The following is a 23,373-nucleotide window of genomic DNA, read 5'->3' as shown; positions in this document are numbered from 1 at the left end:
AATTATTTTTCACAAACTGACTCTAATGTGACGGCCATCTTTCATTAATGTCTTTTACCCTATTTCAAAAGCCTTGTGGAATGACTTATTGTTGAAACATCACCAGGTGTGAAATTTTTTGGAAGGCCCAGGGAGGTAGCTGTCCCCTTTCCCAGGAGACTCCCAACTGCTGTACTAATACCACTTGCAGTCCCTTGCAATACCACAAGGACTTAGAGCCCCTCAGTATTTTGCAAGTAGTGAGCTGGAGGGAAATTGCATGTGATTCTGCATTACATGACAAACAAAAGAAATGGAGGCTAAGTCCCCTTCTCATTCACAAGATCTTGTATTTACATCTTGTCCCAGGTTACAGTGTAAAATGTGCCAAAAGGAAAAAAAAATTATTCTATTACCATCTTCAGGAGCTGTTGAGACCAGGTGGGACGGTGCTCCCTGCCTTCTCCCTTTGGACTATCTCCTGTTAATGGGCACAACAATGCCTTATCGCCTGACCCATGGATAACTCGCTCCTGGACTATCTCCTGTTAATGGCCCATCAAGGAACTGCCTCACGACTCCCCATCCCATTGTGAGATGCTCCGCCCGGGGGGGGGGGGGGAAGGAGCCAAGCAGTCCATGCCAAATATAAACTGAGATCCCGAACACCCTAGCAGCCTTCTTCCACTGGATTCCCAGAGGAGTTTTTTCCCCCACTGGAGTTCCAGAGGACAAGAGCTACCTGCCGACCACTGGACCTTCGGAGGAAGACCAGACTCTTTTATCTGATTGCTGCTTCCACAGAACTACACCCATCACTTCAGGAGGACTGCACCCATCATCTTATCGGACTGCTACTGCCACCCTAACAGGGTGTCAGGTTGTATTTCTGACTCTGTCAGTGTAAACCAGTGGGTTGTTTGTTTTTTCCCTGCCTTGTGTTATATATATATATATAAGTAAAGAACTGCTATTCCTATTCCCCATATCTTTGCCTGAAGGCCCGTTAATTTCAAAGTTATAATAATTTGGAGGGAAAGGGGTTGCACTTTCCATTTCAAGGGAGGTTCCTGCCTTCCTCTGCAGACACCTGTCTTTCAAACCAAGACACATCTGCACATTAATGCAATTTTTCAGCTGTCCATGATTACTCTTCTACACTGCAGAAGGTTTCCTGGCATAGCTATGGTGACAATATTATGCCAACAGGGACTCAAAATATTTTTCTGGAAGTAATTTTCCTGCTGGCATAGTATAACAGAGCTCAAACAACATAAACTAACTCAACTGAATGCTGTCTGTGAGCACAGTAGTTTCCACAGCAGGGATTTTGCTGGCCCACTGATGAAAATGAACGACATTAGTTTTTAACCATCAAAGGCAACGTGTGTGTTACTGTTGCATTGGAATTGTTCTGAATACAAGCTTAAAAGCATAATTTTAGGGAAAAAACTATAAACAGACTGATGACATAGAAGGTGGATTTTGTAGAACGACAGCTGTTAAAAGGTTTATGTCTACTTCACTATTGATGCCCATCTATCCTTATGCTCTCTCTGTTTGGGGAAATGAAATTCAGCTGTCATGTTGAAACTGTCTATCACTTTTTCTGCCTACACCTTTTCTCTAGCAGTTTACTTATCAAGCCTTAACATCATGCACTCAATTCCACCACATAGAGACTGCAGTGTCAAACTCAGAAATAGGTATAAAGGCAACCCTAACAAGAAGGGAGAAAAGCAGAGAGATGTCCAGAAGATAACAAGCATTAATTACCTTGATAACATTAACACTGTAATTATAATCATTCCAGAATAAATAGAAACCGAACACATTAACAAACTCAGAGCAGATTTTATGGTTTGCAGCTCTTCCATCTACTATGTGACTTTTTTCCAGGGCTCAAATTTGGAAGAAGAAAAAATCCCCTCAGTACAGACCTCATTTCCCAAAGAGGAAAAGGATAGCCTGTGCTGCATCTATTGAAAAACAAGATATTCTGTCTAGCATCGTGTCTCCAGGTGTTACACGATATGCAAATATAAAGATGTACTTAGCTATCTGCAGACATTGCAGGAGTGCCAATTTGAAAAGCAAAAATGTAACCTCTCAGGAATATCTATACTTTCATTTGGAAGTCCTCAGGCCTTTCATGGGATTTATATTTCTGACTTCCAGCAATGATGCAGTTGTACTGGAAACTAAGCTACACAGCAAGAGGAAGCAACCAAAATCATGGCTATACTACTGAAAACAAAAGACAATTTGTATTCAACAACAGTATCTTGACACTGACATTTGGAACAATTCCTGAAGGCTTCTAAACTCTATAAGAAATCTTCTGTGACCTCAAGGCAGCATATTCACTACTGGTGGCATAGAGACTATTGTTACATTCAAGTTTTATACTGGGAATAAGACAATCTTGTAACAGAAATTCTGCTGCTATTCGGTGGCATTTGCAGCATATGAGCTTTAATTACTCCTTTGACACTCCAAAAACTGTCAGCAGAACAGTGGATATTTCATTTTGAAGCTCTGCAAATACACGAGCATCCAGTAATGCTTGTACAAGAAGATACTGAGCACTTCATAATAAGCAAACTTTAAAGGCCAGCGTGCATACAAGCTGCAGCCTACTGTACCTGGTGAATGAAGCGGAGGGGAGCACATCAGAACAACTCCTTGACCTTCACGTACAGAGACAGCACTTCTTGTCCGACCGCTAAAATTCCCCAGATCTATCAAAAGAACAGATCATTTTAGTTACACACCAAACATTTTAAATGTTGTGTCTATTGAGACTTACATTTCATTTCCTCTTGTAAAGCTGACAGTTCCTTTTTTCATACTTTAATCTATAATAGGAGGGCCTTTAAAAATAAATCTGTCTCCATTACAAAATATTCCATGTTGCATCAGCACTTTATTACTCTTTTTAGTGCACTTGGACACAGTATCAAAGGAAAAGCAGCAGACAATATATGTACCATTTACAAAAATATTTAGTAGTGCTTTTATTTATTTTTGCCATATCCTGTTTGGGTTTTTTTCACCAGTAGAAGTGATTCATACACAGTGAAAAACAGAAGTAAATGTGGAAAGAACACCCTGGCTAACATCCAGACCGATGATTTTGCTAGCATCATCTGGCCAGTGCACGGAATATTGTGATGAGAAGAAGGGAAAACCAGCCACGCTGGCTCTAAAACCAAATCTGGTCTATAGCACATTTATTCTTTTTAATTTCCTTTCAATTTCTCCAGTGTTATGAACACAATCCAGTTGCGGGTAAATGTATTTTCCCTCCAAAACTTTCCCTCCAGCAGAGGAATAAGGAACATATCACTTTTTGTACAAAAACTTTTGAATGAGTTTGTAGGGAGCTGCCATGAACAATTCATGGTGTTTATTTACAGCTGCTAAACCAGAAGATCCTATTACTCTGTTTACCACAAGGATCACCGGGCCTGGATTCATGTCGGAAGTGAATAGCTATCCTTTAGCATATCTGTAGCAGAAGAGATAGGACATCTCAGTTCTACCATCAGACTGGGTGCCTTCATCCATTCCTCAGTGCCAGCGATGCCATTTAAAGCCTCTATTCATTCAAGGATTTTCTAGAGATAGTTCTCTCTGATGTGGATTAAGGCAAAGAGCATGGCAATAAGGGTACCCAAAGATATCTTTGAAAAGGACACTGAAGCTTCAGCAGGCACTAAATGAGGATCTGAAATATGAATAGATGAACAGATGGAGCCAGTGGGAGCATCTTTCAGTGACATTCAATGACCTATAGTTGTACCTGTTCATTTCTGTGTACAGACCAAGGTGCTGGTATGAGCCAGGCAGCACCAAACAGTTTGAATAGGTTGAGTAGAATTATTACTTTCGTAACTGCGTTCAGCTGACAGTTCTTTGTCAGATGCTGAATCTCCATATCTTGCTCTATGACTAGTAGTGCATAAAACTGAAGTTCAATGATTTTCAAGAGTAATATGGGTTGATCTTTGATGAATTTCATAATGGGTCTAGGTGCACTTTTTAAAGTAGGAAGAGACTTATAATCTTTCCAAATGCTTTTTCACATTTCTAAAGATGTCTTGGGCATAGGCAGAAGCTTGAAATGTAAATGTATCTAAATCAACACTGTTTTTGGCCAAAACAAGTAGGTGTTATCACTTCAACAATAGATATCATGTCTGAATAGAGAAAGGTGGACAGGCTTCAGTAGAATTTTGACAAATAATAGGGCAATATTCCCAAAATACACAAAATGAATGTTATCTGGTAGTATACTCTGTAACAATGTAATTATTTTACATCTAGAAAGTAGCAGGCTAGTATATCCCTGCACAATCCCCTTGTTTTGGGTGGGAGAACAGCTTGCAATGAAAAGTTTTCTTAGTTAAGAATTTCTGGATTTTACTTGCATGCAACTTGGGGTCTACAACTTTGTATGTTTGTGTTAAGTCCTGTATTTTTCGAAAAGGAAGCTGATATATCAACCAATATTTTCTGCAGTCTATTAAGAAACCAATGTTTAGTTTTCATTTTGATTCACATTTTGATGCACAATCATCTTTTTTAGTGCATTATTGCTGAATCCTTGTAAAAACAGTGTGTGTCCTTAGGATTTTTTTCAAGGTCAAATTTTCAGGCAAGTATGACACTGGATTTCTATAAAATTGTTCTTTTAGCCTTCCTTCTCAAGAAAATATGATGAATCATCTCTGCATGGGTATCCTAAAACATGCAGTTTCATTTAGTCTTCAAATCCCTTCAAAGCTCCAGACTGTATGCACGAACAAACCTCAGTGAATTTAAAATGTGGACAGAAATGATGTGCCATGGCTTCAACATGTTTTGAGATGTTCTGAATAGAATAGCTGCTCGGTGAGAAATACATATGCCATTTCTCTGGGTATTGGAATAGATATTATCATAGCGGTACTTCCTAGCCTAGTATTTGGAGCAAAAAAACAACCTATGTTGCAGACATAAGGAAAAGAGATTTAATACTACTGACTACCTGAAACCCACACTGCAAGTCTGCTATATGTACTATAAAAGGAGAGTATTGGGTTTTTTTAGAAAACATTTGGATAGCTGAATAACTGAAAATATTTTGAGTTCAATAGTAAAAATTCATACCAGCATGAGGAGAGATTCTCTGCAATTTATATAGAGAGGGGAACAAGGAAGAAATCTCTTCTACTTCTAAAAAAAGTCTCTGAGACTTGTTTTCACAGACTGTTTCTGCAGTTTCTTGTAAGCCTGGAAATAAATAATCAGGTCTTTTGGAAAGGTTTTTGTTTGTTTTGTTTTGTTTTGTTTTTTTAAATAACAAGTTCAATTTTTGATTTCAATTCCAAACTCAGTTTGAAACATTGAATTATTTAAAAAAAAAATTTACTTTTGGAAAATATTTTTTATTTTCTTGAAAAAAATTGTAATTTACATAACTCTCCAGGAAGATAAAATATTGCTATTTTAATGTAGAATCCTGTGTCTCCTAGGTTATACTTTTTCATCCTTGAGACTAAGTTTTTACTATCTATTATGCACAACCTGGAAGCTGGTCAGCACAAAATTGTGACATCTAAATTTTAACCTTGACAGGCAGAAGTAAAAGTTCTATATTTTTTGCTATTTTTTTCCTCATGTGAATAAATGCTTTTTTCCAATTAGCTATAGCAACCTCAGGACATTTTTTTCCAATTTCCTCTTCTGTATGTGCACTGTGATGGACAATTCTTTTTTTTTTTTTTTTTTTTTTCAAAATGAAACACAAGGATCTTCCTTTTTAGTTAAAAATTAAAGTAGTATGTGTGACTCAAGTTTCTGTTTGTTCAAAACAATTAATTTCAAACTGAAGAAGGAAAGAAAAAAAAAAAGCTTTGAATTTCAGCTCTTTTGGGCTATCTGATAGTTCTGAATTGGATTTCTTGTTAGCATACAGTGAAAAAAAGGATTAACAGGTACCAAAGCAGGGATTTAGCTGTAAAACAAATAAATGTAAGAAAGCTTAAAAGGAAGGAAAGGTGAAGGATTATGTTTGCAGTTCCCCCACATCAAAGTAATAAGTCCAATATGGAAGAATCAAATACAAGGAAAATTTAATTCTTTTCCTGCGAATCTCAGTCATTTCATATCTAGCCATATCGAAAAAAGAAGAAAGATAACTACTAAAAAAGTATTCAAATACTTATCAATTTCCCTAAAAAACTCTAAAAAAACAAATAATAAAAGAAAGGATGGACAGAATAGGGGATTGTAATCTCCCACACAGCAGTGCTGGCCATCGGTTCAGTATTCTTGCTGCAGTGTAACCACGCAACATGTGTGACATATCGGACAGCCCACACACAATGAGACTGTCCTTCATATTATGCTGATGTATATGGCTGGTTGATAAGAAAATTCCTTTTTGTGCTCCGTGGGTGTTCATCTTATCATGAACACCTGAAAGATTATATTTATTTAGCCTTATCTCAGTGCTAGTGGCACTAGCTAGTGTATTATTTTCAAAGCAGTTCCTATATTAGCTACATGACTTCCATACTCTTTAACATCAGACACAATCCTGACCACTTTGAAAGTCATCATTTGTAATGTAAATGTAGTATTAGCAGTATATTTATAAAATAAGCAAAGAACATTTAGGATGGAGTGCGTACGGTGAGAGCCACGTCATTGTCATTATTGCTAAAAAAAATTCAATTCAACAAATGTTATGTGGTGTTACTAGAGAACAATCTGTCATACAGGAGTGGTCTCCACTATGAAAGGGAAAGAGTAGAGAAATTCCAGAGCTAGTGAAGATGCAAGACATGAAATCCAGTGGGTTTGTGTCGACATTTTCTAGATGTCCAACTTATACTTCAAGTTTAATTAGCTCAATGTAGTACTCGATCTTTGACGGAAGTTATAAGCTGGGGAAAAACATTTAGATCCCTGGTCCGAAGCAGCTGCCAGGTAGTATGACTGGCTCTGCAGTGGCTATCTCCATTCTTCTGAAAAGAGCTGAAGTATGGGTTTCTCTCAGCACACATATCGCAGAATCACTGAATCACAGAACGGTAGACGTTGGAAGGGACCTCTGGAGATCATCTAGTCCAACCTCCCTGATAAAGCAGGTTCACCTAGAACAAGTTACACAGGACTGCATCCAGGAGGGTTTTGAATATCTCCAGGGAAGGAGACTCCACTGAGCAGCCTGTTCCAAGGCTCTGACACCCTCAAAGTAAAGAAGTTTTTCCTGATGTTGAGGCAGAACTTCCTGTGCTCCAGTTTGTGCCCATTGCCTCTTGCCCTGTCACTGGGCGCCACTGAAAAGAGCCTGGCCCCATCCTCTTGACACCCGCCCCTTAGATATTTATAAGTGTTTATAAGGTCCCCTCTCAGTCTTCTCTTCTCCAGGCTAAACAGACATAGGTCTCTCAGCCTTGCCTCATAGGAGAGATGCTCCAGTCTACTCATCATCTTCGTAGACTTCCACTGGACTCTTTCCAGTAGTTCCCTGGCCCTCTTGAATTGGGGGGGGGGGAGGGGCAAGGACTGGACACAGGACTCCAGATGTGGCCTCACCAGGGCAGAGCAGAGGGGGAGGAGAACCTCCCAACCTCCCTTGACCCGCTGGCCACACTCTTTTTAATGCATCCCAGGACACCATTGGCCTTCTCGGCTGCAAGGGCACATTGCTGGCTCATGGTCGACTTGTTCACCAGAACTCCCAGGTCCTTCTCCACAGAGCTGCCTTCCAGCAGATCAACCCCCAGCCTGTACTGGTGCTTGGGGTTTTTCCTCCCCAGGTGCAGAACCCTACGCTTGCCCTTATTGAACCTCGTTAGGTTCCTCTCTGCCCAGCTCTCCAGCCTGTCTAGGTCTCACTGAATGGCAGCACAGCTTTCTGGTGTGTCAGCCGCTCCTCTCAGTTTTGTGTCATCAGCAAACTTGCTGAGGGGGCACTCTGTCCCTTCAACCAGGTAATTGATGAAAATATTGGATAGGACCGGACCCACTACTGACCCCTGGGGAACACCACTAGTCACAAGCCTCCAACTAGAATCAGCACCACTGATCACAACGCTCTGAGCTCTGTCCTTCAGCCAGTCCTCAACCCACCTCACCGTCCACTCATCTATCCCACACTTCCTAAGCTCACCTATGAGGAAGTGGTGGGAGACAGTGTCAAAACTTTGCTAAAGTTGAGGTAGAAAACATCCACTGTTTTCCCCTCATCCACTCAGCCAGTTGTGCTATCTCAGAAGGTTATCAGGTTGGTCAGACGTGATTTCCCCTTGGCGAATCCACGCTGACTACTCCTTCTTTTCCTCCACCTGTTTATACATAACAGCGAGAATGAGCTGTTCCACCACCTTTCCAGGGATGGAGGTGAGGCTGACTAGCCTGTAGTTTTCTAGATCTTCCTTCTTGCCCTTTTTTAAAGACTGGAGTGACATTGGCTTTCTTCCAGTCCTCAGGCACCTATCCTGTCCTCTATGACCTGCCAAAGATGATGGAGAGCAGCTTAACAATAACATCTACCAGCTCCCTCAGCACTTTTGGGTGCATCTCATCATGGGCCATGGACTTTTGAGTGTCCAGTCCAGCTGAGAGATCTCTTACCCAATCCTCCTCAACAAAGGGGCAGTCTTCCTTCCTCCAGACTTCTTCTTCTATGTCCAAGGTCTGGGATTCCTGAGGACCAGCCTTAGCAGTAAAGTCTGAGGCAAAGAAGGCATTCAGTAACTGCATTCTCTGTATCCTCTGTTACGAGGGCATCTGCCACGTTCATCAGGGGGCTCAATTTTTCCTTGGTTGTCCTTTTGCTACCGATGTACTTGAAGAATCCCTTCTTATTGTCTTTGATGTTCCTAGCCAGACTTAATTCCAAATGGGCCTTAGCCTTCCTCATTACATCCCTGCATACTCTGACAATATTGCTATATGCACCTGGAATAGCGTGTCCAGTTCTTGGCCCCTCAGTACAAGAAGGACAGGGAACTGCTTGAAAGAGTCCAGCGCAGAGCCACAAAGGTGATGAAGGGGGTGGAACTTCTCCCTTATGGTGAAAGGCTGAGGGAGCTGGGTCTCTTGAGCTTGGAGAAGAGGAGACTGAGGGGTGACCTCATTAATGTTTATAAATACGTAAAGGGCGAGTGTCAGGAGGATGGAGCCGGGCTCTTCTCGGTGATGGCCAATGACAGGACAAGGGGCAACGGGTGCAAGCTGGAGCACAGGAGGTTCCACATTAACATTAGGAAAAACTTTTTCCCTGTGAGGGTGACAGAGCACTGGAACAGGCTGCCCGAAGGGGTTGTGGAGTCTCCTTCTCTGGAGACATTCAAAACCTGCCTGGACGTGTTCCTGTGTGACCTGCTCTAGGTGGTCCTGCTCTGGCAGGGGGATTGGACTAGATGATCTTTTGAGGTCCCTTCCAAACCCTAACATTCTCTGATTCTGTGATTCCTCCCCAGTGGCCATTCCCTTTTTCCACATGTTGTAAACTTCCTTCTTCCCTTTGAGTGTTTCCAGGAGCTCCTTGCTCATCCATGTATCCATGTGCATTGTGGAAGAATGACTCAGTATCATTTTAAATAAAACCCAACAGAAAATAAAACACTTCTGCAGGTGAAAGCAGTAATGTAAAATGGAAAATAAATGAGAAAAATCTCAAGGTATTCAAAGCAACAGAAAATCTTTGCAGGACTAGCAACAAAATAAACAACTAAATAAAGGGGGAAATATTCTGCTGTTGACAGAGGGACTTGTACAGACACTGGAGCATTTTTAGCACTTAGTAGCTTTTCAATTCACCTTCACTGTAGTCTGCTTTTCAGGCATGCATAGGAGGGATCATTCATTCCCTATGTTCATCAGTTGGCTGCAGCTGATGGGAGCAACAGTGAACGGTCATGTTTTTTGTGACCCAGACAGCAGTCCACTGGGGATTGCTATGAAATTAGGATAAAACTAAAAATGAAAAACAGATCTTGTTTTTATTTTAGGCAGTTACTTCTTGGTAACCTAGAGAAGAAGCTGTGGAAGGCTCTGTAGTTCCTTACCAGTGACTTAAACTGGTCAATTAACTTTTAAAGTAGAAATTAGATGGGTGCAGAACAATGGCCTCTGCCAGCCCAATTCTGAGAATTTAAAACTTTTTACGTGCAAATTTATTATGGAGTTTAAAATGGATATCGTATGATAAGTATTAAAGTGTTTAAAGACATATGCTGAAGATATCTGAAGATAAAGCAGGCAATATTATTTCCAATAAGATAAAAATAGCTCTACACAAGGTAAAATTCTTCTGTCAGGCCAAGGACAAATTTATTCATTGCATTGCCACTATAGAGAGTAGCCTTCCTCTCCATGTACTTGAAAGTTAGGACTAAGAAATAGACCTTGAGCTTGTAGCTCTTTAAAAAAGGTAAGATTTACAGGGAAAAGAATTCTATTAAAAACATGTTTTTCAAAATTCCATTATAACCTAAATCAAAATCGTGGTTTGACTGTACACTCTAAACAATGGGAAGTATGAGTGTTGTGTTTAATAGCCCATAAACACAGGCTATAGAAGAATGAAAGGTGGGTATTAAAAAGAAATGACAAGTGTGATTGTATAGGGAACTTTTAAATTGGGTGGGTTAAATACGATACTCACAGCATATCAAGATGTCCAAGGAAATTAACAGATCGTTTTGTATTCACATACACCTGTTTTCTAGGAATACCAGATTAAATAGGTGAGGCTTATTTTTACAGTATTAATAGAGCCATTCATTGGACCTAAGAGTAACTTTTAATACTAAAGATATTAAGTATAAAAGGTGTGAAATGAAGCTCAGACAAAAAGATTTTTGTCATGACAGAAACATCATCTCACCATGGTTAATAGGAAAAGCATACATCTTGAGCTTAAAAATCATATTACCATATGACTTTAAGGTGACAAAATAAGGGCAAGAATCAAGTACTTTAGAATTTATCATGCTTATTATCAGTGCTGCTGTTTTTATTTATTACCAGAAAACTTTTGAATCCTTCATGGATCATCACTCTGACATGACCTGAAAAAGGTCATTTTTTCTCAAACAAGTTAGTAAGCAATAATATAACGAGACACAATAGACAGTACAGAGAAGCAATGATGTATTTTAAGCCTGTAGGCCAGCCACCCTGTATCTCTGTACATCTGCAGAGCCATTTAAGATTTTTAAGGAAAAGGGGTGGTTATACAGAGGTTTTCAGTGAGTGCCAACAGAAGATGATGAGAGGCAAGGAGAAAGCTTAAAGACTTCTGTTGACGAAGAAAAGAAGATGCAAGATGGTGTATTTTCTTATATTTAGATCAACATCTTCCAGAATATTTCTCAGATACTACAACAAAGTGTTTTACTCAGAAAAAAATAGAAGTCATTGAGGAATCTATAAACAATGGTGGTGCTTGAGCGTGTACTTGCAAGAAGAATTTACTTTCTACCAAGCTGTCGGCATGAACTATAATGTATATATTATTGATTCATTATCCCTAAACTAAATTTTCTCTAGGAAATGGAGTGTTTAACTAAAAGAACATTTTTTTTTTCTGTCCTTAATGATGTATTTTTATATATAATAACAATTGAAAAATACCTAATCTACTGCAGTTAGTAGTATTACCCTGTTTATTGTCCACTTTCATCTAGTTGTCTATGTCTAGCTGTTTTGTCTTGTAAGCAGAGAACACCTTCTTATACTTTCTACATATCCTGTCATAGAGAAGTCATGAATCCATAAATGTGGCTAGTACATGCTACCATGATACAGCTGATTATGGTAATAATTAATAATTAACCTGGTGAAAATATAAAATAAATAAAATATTTCCTAAAATGTTTTATTAATTTTTGTATGACATTTAGTATAATACTTCTTCCTTTTTAATTTCCTTTACAAATTAGATTATTATTTATAATTAACTACATTAATTAGAAAATTATAACTTTTATAAAAGGCGAGAAATAGAATTTGCCTTTATTTGCTATGTCATAATTGTTAAATGAAATCTAAACAAAATTTCAATTCACTACCAGTGATCCTACATAGATTTTTCATAAAATATAAATCGATATGTTTCTTCCACAGTTTTCTGTTGACCAGCTACACATTTTTTATATAATTTAATCATTTATGGAAGGGTACCCCAGGAGTCTTATGTATATTGGGAGCTTTGAGGAATTTTTTATTTTGTTACACCTAGCTCAAATAGCAACAATGAATGCTACGTGCACTTGCAGACCAGAAAGCCAACCATATGCTCAACTGCATCCAAAGATGTGTGGCCAGCGGGTAGAGGGAGGAGATTCTGCTCCTCTACTCTGCCCTTGTGAGACCCCACTGGAATAGTGCTTCCAGTTCTCGAGCCCCCAGCACAAGAAGGGCATGGACTTCTTGGACTGAGTCCAGAGGAGGGCTACAGAGATGGTCAGAGGGTTGGAACACCTTTCCTACAAGGACAGGATGAGAAAGTTGGACCTGTTCAGCCTGGAAAAGAGAAGGCTCTGGGAAGACCTAGCAGCCTTCCAGAACATGAAGGGGGCCTACAAGAAGGCTGGGGAGGGACTTTTTACAAGGGCCTGCAGTGATAGGAGGAAGAGTAACGGTTAGAAGCTGGGAGAGGGCAGGTTTAGACTAGATACAAGGAAGAATTCTTCGCCCTGAGGGTGGTGAGACACTGAAACAGGTTGCCTAAGGAAGTTGTGGATGCTCCATCCGTGGAAGTGTTCAAGACCAAGTTGGACGGAGCCTTGAGCAACCTGGTCTAGTGGGAGGTGTCCCTGCCACGGCTGGGGGGTTGGAACTAGATGATCCTTGAGGTTCTTTCCAACCCAAACTATTCTATGATTCTATGATACCATCAGTAGCATTAATAAAGCTTAATTCTTCCCAGAGCCTTCAAGAAGAAAGAGAATTTGTAGATACCAAAATCTCCCTGAACTTCAGTAGGATTTCTGCACTCAGAAATCCTGAAATACTGGATCAAAGTGAATTAGAAGAAGAAATTTTTACATGCAGAATCAAATAACAAGATTATGTTGACAATTATAAAGCTGCTATATGATTCATCTTTCCATGTTAATTACACAATATCTGGGATATTTACAGTTATAGTTGTTGATGGTTATGATTAATTAACTACAATCATTCTCTGTCTGTCAGGTTTCATCTGATGTGGGACAACATATCTATGTCACAAGAATTATTTCAGCATGCTTTTCAGTTGTCTTTCATAGCTGCATACTGCAATATCAAGGCAAAACATAGAAATCTGGTTAAGCCTTTTTCATTCTTTCATTCTATTCATGATCTGTCGTTTAGAAGCAACAGCTAAAACCAACGAAAGAAACAATTAAGCTTAAGTAACAAATGAAAGGGAAGATTTTCAAATACAGTTGCCGACATTTAATCACCAAAATAATGTGTGTCAATAAACAGTACTATTTCAAGAGCTTCTGAGGAAATAGATTTTCACTTGAGTAATATATGCAATGTGGCTTTTTGTGAACACATTTTTTTTACATAATGATATCTGCTGCCTGAGAAACACATATTTTTATTTGCATCCTTTTTAATACAACTTCCTGGCACTGAGTGGTATACTAACCTATATCAAATCTGTATACATGATATTGATAATTCTACATTTTTACTTTTTTCGTTTGTACTTAGGAGTGCTTCTTCTCTATTTCTTTTTTCATCTTTTAGCCACTTTTTTTTCAATTAAATTAATTCCAAATATTCAAGAATATATTGCAAACTTTGTTTGTTGTAACTTTCTTCAACTAGATATGACTTTTCCTTCCTTCAGTTAGTGATTCAAGATAGCAGTGTCAGTTAGGATTTTGCATGATTAAATATGGAACAACTAGCACAGTATAGTTTCTTATCATATGATGTCATATATAATTGACAATGACTAAACTCCTCCCTACAGTTTATTGGAAAATCCCTATATAGGTGTGGTGGGTAACAAGAGGCTGAACAGTAACGGTGCTAGTAACACAGAGAAAAAACCTTTTTTGACCTCTCTGTGTGAACAAGTCATTAAGGATAAGATTTTCTCTATTTCACTGAGCTAATTCATATTAAAGAGTAAAACATTGCTTATATATATTTAATACTTTTAGTTCGTGGGTTCTGGTCCCAAAGATAGTGTAATGGCTTCACTTCCATCTATGCAGGACAACATTGCCAACCTTTAGCCTCAAGGATACTTCTACACCTCTTTAAGTTTCAAATCTTGTTTTGCCAAAGCTGGAATTTTTTAGAAGAAAGGGTATAAAACGGTTAAGAAATGAAATTATTTTTGTCAGGGAAAGGTAGCAAAGGAAATGAACTTTCCCAGGTTCAGAAGAGATGGCACTGATCTCACCTAAATTAAAATCTTTACAACTTCCCCAGCTTCTGCGTTCAAGGCTATCTTGCTTCTTTAATACTACACTGACAGAATACTACCATATTTCCATGACTTTTATTTCATCTGACCTAGTTTAGTTCTCTAATTTAAGAAGAGATCAGTCCTACCCAAGAATTGATTATTTCTCTTTACTGACTAAAAAAGTGACCTAGATTTACAAACTCAGGTAAAGACTTTTTTAACTTCATGGATATTTTTATTTAGTGGCATAACCCCAGCAAATGTGGTACAAAGACTCTGCAGAAAATGAAAGAAAAACCTGCCTACCACTGTCCCTGATCTGAAGGTAACACCTTGAGGTGTTTGGTAACGTTTTGGTTGTTACTCTTTTTTTTTTGTTTCTGACTTAATTATATCTTGCATAAATGGGTGTTTTGTTTCAGAATTTCAATTTATATGTCCATGAACTAGGACAAATACAATATCTGAGAACTGCTGCTCAGATCTAAGAGATGCTTGGAGAATGGCATGACTGTCCAGGTTCTGGTAACAGCTGGAGGCTTGCAGACACCATTTCTGTGAGGTATGACATATCAAATTCTGATTTCACTCTAGACCAGTCATTTCATAACACTGTCTTTTCACTAGACTAATGTGTATAAATGCCTCCATACTTCACTTCTGGTCTGTCATAAAGAAAAGAAGGAGGTCATAATCTCCCAGAAATTATTTATTTGCTCTTCTCTAAGAGTTGTGGTGCCAAATATGACCTATAGTCAATTGTGACAAGATAACTAACTGTTTGGATGCGTCCAAGGAGAAAATCTACAAGACCTTGGTCTTAGCTGAATAGCTCAACTGGAAATGAAGGCCTTACAAACACAGAGCATTTCCTAGGTAGCAGCTGGTTGTTACATATGATGCCAGGTAATGTTTTTAATAAGGCAGTTTGTATTGGAGCATGTTATTCTACTTAATATCAAGGTGATATGAGTCACTGTAAATCACAGTTTAGGATATGAGCATGTAATTGAACAAGTAATAGTCAATGAAGATAGATAAATTGTCACCAGTCAGCTGAGCTGGCTACGAATTACTGTCCATGTAATTTAACCTTTTCACTCTGTAAACTAGAACACATCAATTAAAGCCCTGTGAAGGTGGTTTGACCGTTCATTTAACGACCTAATGTGGCCAATGAACGGCACATTATTTATTTATTTGTCATACAAGTAAAGTTAAACCTTCGTAGAAGGTTTCATAATTTCATGTGATCTTGGCTGTCTAAAGGGCATTTACTTCTCCCACCTCTCTTTGTATTCTGATGTTATTCTTCTATGCCACTTATTTTCTAATTCTGCCACATGCTAGTGTCAGAGAGATTGTTTAACATGTGGTAACCCCTCCCTCTCCTCTCCTCTCCTCTCCTCTCCTCTCCTCTCCTCTCCTCTCCTCTCCTCTCCTCTCCTCTCCTCTCCTCTCCTCTCCTCTCCTCTCCTCTCCTCTCCTCTCCTCTCCTCTCCTCTCCTCTCCTCTCCTCTCCTCTCCTCTCCTCTCCTCTCCTCTCCTCTCCTCTCCTCTCCTCTCCTCTCCTCTCCTCTCCTCTCCTCTCCTCTCCTCTCCTCTCCTCTCCTCTCCTCTCCTCTCCTCTCCTCTCCTCTCCTCTCCTCTCCTCTCCTCTTTCTTGAAACTGTTATGCTTCTTAACAAAATTATATCCTACCAAACATACTTATATAAGAAACTGAATTAAGACACAGTAGCACTATGCAGGCTGTCATGTAGTGACAAGGTTGCACAAAGAAGTAATCACAGTTTTTGTTTTAGGAATGTACATCAGGCAGCAATCCTTCAGTAGTTCATCTGATCATTTAAACTCCTTTATCACTTGTCACAATTATATATTATTGCCTGTTGATCAATAGAAATAAAAGAAAAATATGTTTCCTGAACTAAGTCAGTTAGATGCTCCACGATATGGATTGATCTCTTTATGCAATCTAATAATTGCTTCTCTTTTTAACTGACCTTCCGAGGGCAAAGCAAATTACGGCCAAGTATGTCCCAGCTTTAACACTGGCACAAGCTTCTGGTACTGAAACTATGCACAATCAAAGCTGTGAAAGCTGTTGGTATGGAAGCAATGGGTAATTGGTCAGTATTACTAACGCAGTGAGGAAAAATAGCAGAATAGCTTCTCTTCTCTTGTGGACTACTGACCATACAACATACAAAAGAGAATCAAATGTTAGATCGTGCTATCTAAGCCTGCAGCCATACCTAACCATAGTATTATGCAATCCTTTTTAAAAAAAATCCTGAAAGTTCAGATGACTTCTCACAGGACAGTTCTGGGTGTCTCACCAAAGAACCACACTTCCTCTGGTCTTACTACTAATGAATTACACAGCACTTGTAAGTCTTAATGTTGTGATTGACCATAATCACAAGCCTACATTTAGACAAAAGTTTGCCACAAGAAAACACTAAGTTCTGTGATACACGTATTGAGTAATGTGGGCAAAATCAACCCCTGAGAGGTTAAAACCCAGAAATTTCAGGCTGGAGAAGATTTGAGCACTAAATACATGGATTATCCATATAATAGGAAAACTTCTGTTAGAGGAACTACACCTGTTAGGAACTGCCCTTGGAGTAAGCTACCATAAAGCAATTGCAACATTTATTCAGAGAGAGCCAGACATAAAACAGGACATGAGGAAAAAAGTCTAGCCATTTCAAGCATATGGTGTGCATTTGGCAGAGCAGACTAAATATTTTTTTTTTCTTTATCAGCAAAGAAAGAATTCAAGCTTCTGTAATAAATATGCTGTACGAAAGAATTGAAAATTCTCCCTCAGAAAAACAGAAGTGTCAATGTGTTGAAAATAACGTCTGGATTTTATACAGAGGTGGACCAAATAATCACAGACTGTGAAATGGAAGCTATGAAGATGGCTGATCTGACTTTAATATTATGAAATAATATAAAAATGATTTGGATATTAATGAATATAAAAGGAAAAATCAGGAAAAAAATCCACAGATGAAGTACTTGCAGAGAAACAGTTTCTGCAGCAATATTGCCAGATGATCACTGAATAGTTTAGAACAAGCAGATCAGTAACCCTGGAGGTGCTGAAAGGATTGTTCCTGAATATAAGGTAGTAACTAATAAAGGACCTAACATAGACAAAGAAGCTTACTAACAAAAAATACGGGTGAAATTCTACGTATGTGAGTCTGCAACATTTCAAGAGGAGTATCGTATTCATACCTATCAGGTTCTAGATGGTTATCATCATATATTATAAAACTAGTTTGTTTTCCCCCACTCCAGTGAGAGTTATAGTTGTTTTTGTCAAAAAGGGATGAGGTTTTGCTGTCTGAAAATCAGGTCCTTTGAAAATTTCTCTGTCACATAAGTATGATGTGTTGTTCTGATGCATTACTCGCAAAAAGAGATTGGCAAATCTGAAAGGCTTTAGAGAAAAGTTTATGAGATTAATTTGCATTAGAGAAAACATCTTACAGTAATAAATGCTTAAGTCTAAGAAAAAATATTTTAACGAAGCTAAAGGTGAGAAAAGGAAAAAGTATTCTCCATCATTTCCTTTTCTTAAACAAAAATATCTGAGCTTCTGGGTCAATCTCCTAGCAAGTCTAGCTGATCCTACAAATAAACATCATGTGATCATTTAAGTTCATTTCTAGAAATGGTCCCCTTTAACTCAGTGGGTATACTCAACTGATTTAAACATGTGCACAAATGTCTGTATATACTGGAATATGAATTTTAACATAGATTTCATGCACAAATTGTTCACACAAAAAGTAATAGCAAATGAAAGATAATCTTAGAAATGATAAAGAAGAAAAAATAGTGACAGCTTTTCAGTGGTGTGTGGGAAAGAATAGGAAAACTATATCAGATTATTGCAGTGTTATCACTTTAATAATTATTGCAAAAATCTCATCTGAAGGACTGATGTTTAAGGACATGATACCTAAATACCTGAGGAGAATTGCATCCATGCTATTGATGTAATTTAATATAAACTATTTTGTTAATTCCTTGTAACCCATTTTACATGTTTCGCAGTCTAAGGAGATGAAACGAGTCTTTTATCAGTGTAATTGCAAATTATTGACAAGAACAACTACAGTGGTAGCGTATACTCATTTTATCCAAGTCAATTACTACCAAATATTATGTTTCCAGTTACCAATACAAGCATGAATTGTAGGTTAAAATTAACTGTGATTAAGCTTATTCCAAGTAAAAATGTCATATTAGAATATTTACACTTACTGATTCAGATAAAGTCCCATCTTACATATCTATGGCCTACCAAATATGAATCAAATGTAAGCAAACTAAAATGAATGGCAGTGTGACTAAGTAATGGTGACTAGTCATTGAGGAGATTTATGTGTGATTATACTTTAAGGTAACAGTATAATGTTAATGCTGAGAAAGCCTTTTTTTAAAATTGATTTTTATGCAAATGATTTTCAATGTAATAGAACAACATTTCAAATTGTTATCCCTAGTGTTCAGGAATTTTTTTTTGCTTGGAATGTAGATAAGTTCTTTCCTTCTAACATGTTACCATATAAGCAATATTTCTCTGTTCCAAATTTTATTCTCAGCGTGGGGTTCAGTTGCCTGATAGCTACATCTGAGCCAGTCATCTTAATCTTCCTTTAAAGACAATGCAAAGAAACAGACACTTCAAAGCCCTGATTCATTTGACCTATTTTAGATGTCAGCTTGACGTGAATGAATTGCAGCCTCGTAGTGCGGTAGATTAAGTAGGGAATCTAAACAGTTAGGTTGGTTGCAGCTGCCTATAGTGAAGATACCTGACATTAACAAAGAATGAATAAAGTGCATTTAGAGGCAGTTTACTATTTCCTTGATCTTCAGATTATTTTCTCAAAATCATTATTTTGTCTACAATGCCCTGATAATACTGACTAGAAGATGGCAAAGTTTTCCTCTGATACATGTAAGAAAAGTAATAAAAGGCAGATATAAAAGGCCTTAACTGTGTTTGTCCTTCATTACTAAAAGGTGAAACAACAGGTTTTTACTCTTATCAGTACGGCAGTCAACTGACTAATTTTTTAAAAGGTACACAGGAGATTAGGATCTGAGTATAGTACTTTTCCAATTTCCAAATAAAGACAAGTTCAGCCTGTTATTTCATAGACTTTCTTATTGTGGCACTAATTGTATTGTAACATACTATTCCAGAAGTACAAAGATGAAGCTTTAAATTTGAAACAGTTTGGATAGACACATTTAATTTTACACCTAATGTGTTTCGTATTTTTCTGCATACAGAAAATCTAAAAGTTATGTTCATTAAAGGGTTTTACGCTCACTTTTAAAAGAGCATAACAATGTGATGAACTCCATTTTTTGCTTACCTGTTTGGCGATTGATGTGCATATGCAGGAAAACCTCCAGCTCAGTCCTCTGAGACTGAGTAATACTTAAAGTGTCTAATCTTCTGCATTTTGGGAAGAGGCTAATTGGATAAAAGAGGGTGGCAAAAGTGCCACTACCATTAACGTCCAGCATTAAATGTCCAGCTTCATATGACTAGCAGACAGAATCCGGCATGCATAAAAGCAGCTAGTATTTCATATTTATAGCTTGTAATTTCAGTGGAAGCAAAAGGCTTTCAAAATAACAAGGAAGAAATCGAAGTGTCTTTGTTATACATCTACTTTACTGTGATGATTTTATAAAGAATGTAGGAAACTATTTCCCTCCCTAGAAACACCTGTAATGTCAGAGAAGCAATGCCTTTGGGTAGGTATTGATTTTCAGTAGACAACACAAAAGGTGATTGCTATCACGTAAACCTGCTGCTCAGCCTCACAACTGCAGCTTGAGTATTTTTGCCTGTTAAATTCTTCTTTTTAATTACCACCAGTATTTAAACTCTTCTGAGTTATTTGAGCACTTCTTAGTTCTCCTAAGTCAGAGTTGAAAAGGAACTTAATAGACACATATGAGGGGATATATGTACAAAGGCTGGAAAAGCTTTCTAATTAAAAGTGCAAGGAGAATTGATATTTTTTCTCATAACACTAATTTCTAATAACAAGAGTGATGGAAGAAACAAACAAGTCCTAAACTCTCAAAATAGTTTTTCATAGTCATGCTCTATTGAATTGCAATTCTATTAGTAATTTTTTGAACATACTCTAAAAAAATTAAATACACTCATATATTTTAGTGACTGTAATCAAACTACACAAATAGCAGCTGTTGATATGCATACTTACGGTAAATAAATAATGTGAAATCTATTGCATGTGAAAGGTTCTGATTTGTGTTTTATCATTTCACTTAGGCCAATTATCTTATCATTTAATACATGAGGTTACACTACATTATTGTTCAAGTTCCCCATGTCTTCTTAGGCAGTATTAAATCTCTGCTCCTTTGAACACACGCTTATTGCTGGCCTGTTAGAAAGAAATGGTTTTGCTCCCCTGTCTGCACTTGTCCTCCTTATTAATAATAGGTGAATGGGACTATGATATAATCAATATGATAAAGAAAATATGAACTGTTGAAAAAATACTTGGCGAGTAATGCACTAAAACAGTGATTTGTGACCAACAGTCCTGGAATCCTCAGAGGGTCATGAAGACATGTTACAGAAATCTGTAGCTGGTCAATAGAAGCCTATTGCTTTTACAAGGATTTGAATTGAATGCTCGAGGTTGAAGATACAAGGTGGCATACAACAACCTCTGAGACATGCCACAAATTAACGCTCTAAAGTGTGGACATAAGTGTTATAAAAAAAACCCCAAACACCTGTATTTGCACATTCAAGAGGCCAAAGGCAAAAGAAGTAGATACAATGCAAAATAATGTGACAGTGGAAAATAATGTAATACGCTGACCTCTTACCAGAGAAGAGAAATCAGTTCTGTCAAAAAGTTTAGTTTGAAAATGATTAATCTTAAGTCAACATAAAGTCCATCAGCAGAGCAAACAGAACACATTCATTGAGAATAAAACTACACCCGTTTATGCCAATTTTTTTTGTTGTTGTTCATTAGTTTGATATTACTTTTGTTTATCCCAGCCCTGATTTATCTCCACTGTTTTCTAGCTAACTTAATGGTTGTGCTCTTGGTCACTGGGATCACTGGGAAAATAAATAAAATTCCAGATTTATTTTCTCTCCAGTATTTCTTAAGTGTCATTTTGTCTTATATTATGGCAGTGAAAATCTTCAGGAGACTTGTGAACCTTTCCTGAAACATTTTGTAGGCAAAGACAATGACTTGAGTCTTGTTAGATCTTATAGATACTGCCTTTCAGTAGAGCTGGCATAGATGCTCATGGCACAGTGCCTATAGAGAAGGCATGTCCAATACATCAGCTCTGCGGGGGATGCAAACTCTGTATGCCTCCAGCAGACTGCTCAATAGCTGTTGAACTGCCTTTATCTTATGTAATGTGAAATGTAATCTCCAGAATCATTAACTTTATGTAATCTTTGGGGGAAAATAAAAACAAACAAATAAACAAAAAAAAAAAAAAGAAGAAAGTATTTAAATATTTAAATAGATTTTGGTTAAAGGCAAGTGTCTATTGCTCAGACAGCCTCATCCTAAGCATCCACCTTAATGTATCTCAGGTAGGAAAAGTCTTAGTGAAGGTTCACAGATCTTACTATGTCCTTGGTTTTTATCTTCATCTGTAAATAAGAAAAAGCAAAATAATTATGTGTTCAAGGATGTACATATGTATGTATTTGAGAACATATTCCAAGGTTGTTTTGCACTTGAAGTCTAGCCTAGTCAATTATACCAACGATGAGAAAATGCATACAGTTTTTTTTGTGAGAAGTTTTTTTTTATTGTGAGAAGAGCTCTGGTACACTTGCAGTGTGTAAGTGGTCGGCACACTTCTTTACTATGGAATGATGGCTTGTCATTTAGAAAGCACAGAGCCAAACTGCCTTTCAGGAGCTGTCATTCAGACTGATTCTGAAGCTCAGTTCTTTCTCATTTGCTTACGCAATATGAATATTTCCATGTGGCAGCTGATTCCAGCAAGTTTTCACAAGAATCTTATAAATGCAAGTTTCTATATATGGGCTTAAATTGCTTGGCTAGAGGTGGAGGGTCAAGCATAGTGTGTCTTCAGATCTGAGGGAAAGGTTTCAAGCAGCATTCTTTACAGCAAAAACTGGTGGAACACTGTAGGACTTAGCTCTTCTTTCCAGAAAGAAGAGCAGGACGGTGTTTGTAGGTGCAACTCACAGTTTTATGGTTAACATACAAATTTGAAATGCAGTTTAGTTACAGTGGACTAAAATAATTTCTGTTTTCTCTGTACTCTATCTTACAGCAAAGAAATTTGCCTGTACTTTTTGTACAATGTGTGATTTTTCCACACGGCATGCCTATTCTTACTGGTTGAGTCACAGAAACAGTATCAAAGAGGGGACTACTACAATTCGTTTGCAATTCTTAATGTAAGTAACTTCTGAAAGAAAAAATGCAATAGACGAATACAACTTATTAGGTTTCCCTGTACATTCTCTTATCCCACAAATCTTGCCTATGGCATTAATCTGTTCTTTTATAGATGAAGGATGGCATGTGCAGGAGGAGAGAGATCTGAATCTTATGATCCAGATGATATATAGCAATGATGGTTGGGTGCTAAGCAGAGAATATACTCTTCCCTAGATAACAGACATCAAGGTTTAGAAGGGGAAAACCCAGAGGAATCTGGCTGCTTTTTATTTGGTCCTGAGTGTCCCTTAGTATCGCCACTGCTAAGCACAGTGTTTGTGCCAGATCCACGGACAGAGTGGTGGAGTTTCTTCCAACAACAGTCACCCCACCAGGAACTGTGGCTGATGGAGCCAGAGCTTTCATTGCAATGTGACCTTCAAATACCACAGTGCCACACAACCAAATGACACAAGTCCCAGTTTGTAG

At 37.9% G+C, this 23,373-nt stretch overlaps 1 protein-coding gene across 1 annotated transcript in view; it reads right to left on the bottom strand.

Annotated features, from left to right (window-relative positions):
- The window catches only part of CNTN5 (contactin 5), a 264,199-nt gene that overhangs the window by 194,938 nt on the left and 45,888 nt on the right, over positions 1–23,373 (bottom strand). The window contains exon 4 of the mRNA XM_086481748.1: positions 2,625–2,720. Within this exon, the coding sequence (XP_086337874.1) occupies positions 2,625–2,720 (96 nt within the window). The remainder of the gene's footprint in view (positions 1–2,624; positions 2,721–23,373) is intronic.

Source organism: Leptosomus discolor, chromosome 1 (genome assembly GCF_034619465.1).
Source record: "Leptosomus discolor isolate bLepDis1 chromosome 1, bLepDis1.hap2, whole genome shotgun sequence".
NCBI lineage: Eukaryota > Metazoa > Chordata > Aves > Leptosomiformes > Leptosomidae > Leptosomus > Leptosomus discolor.
The sequence above is the reverse complement of the archived record's forward strand: the minus strand, read 5'-3'. Positions and strand labels throughout refer to the sequence as shown.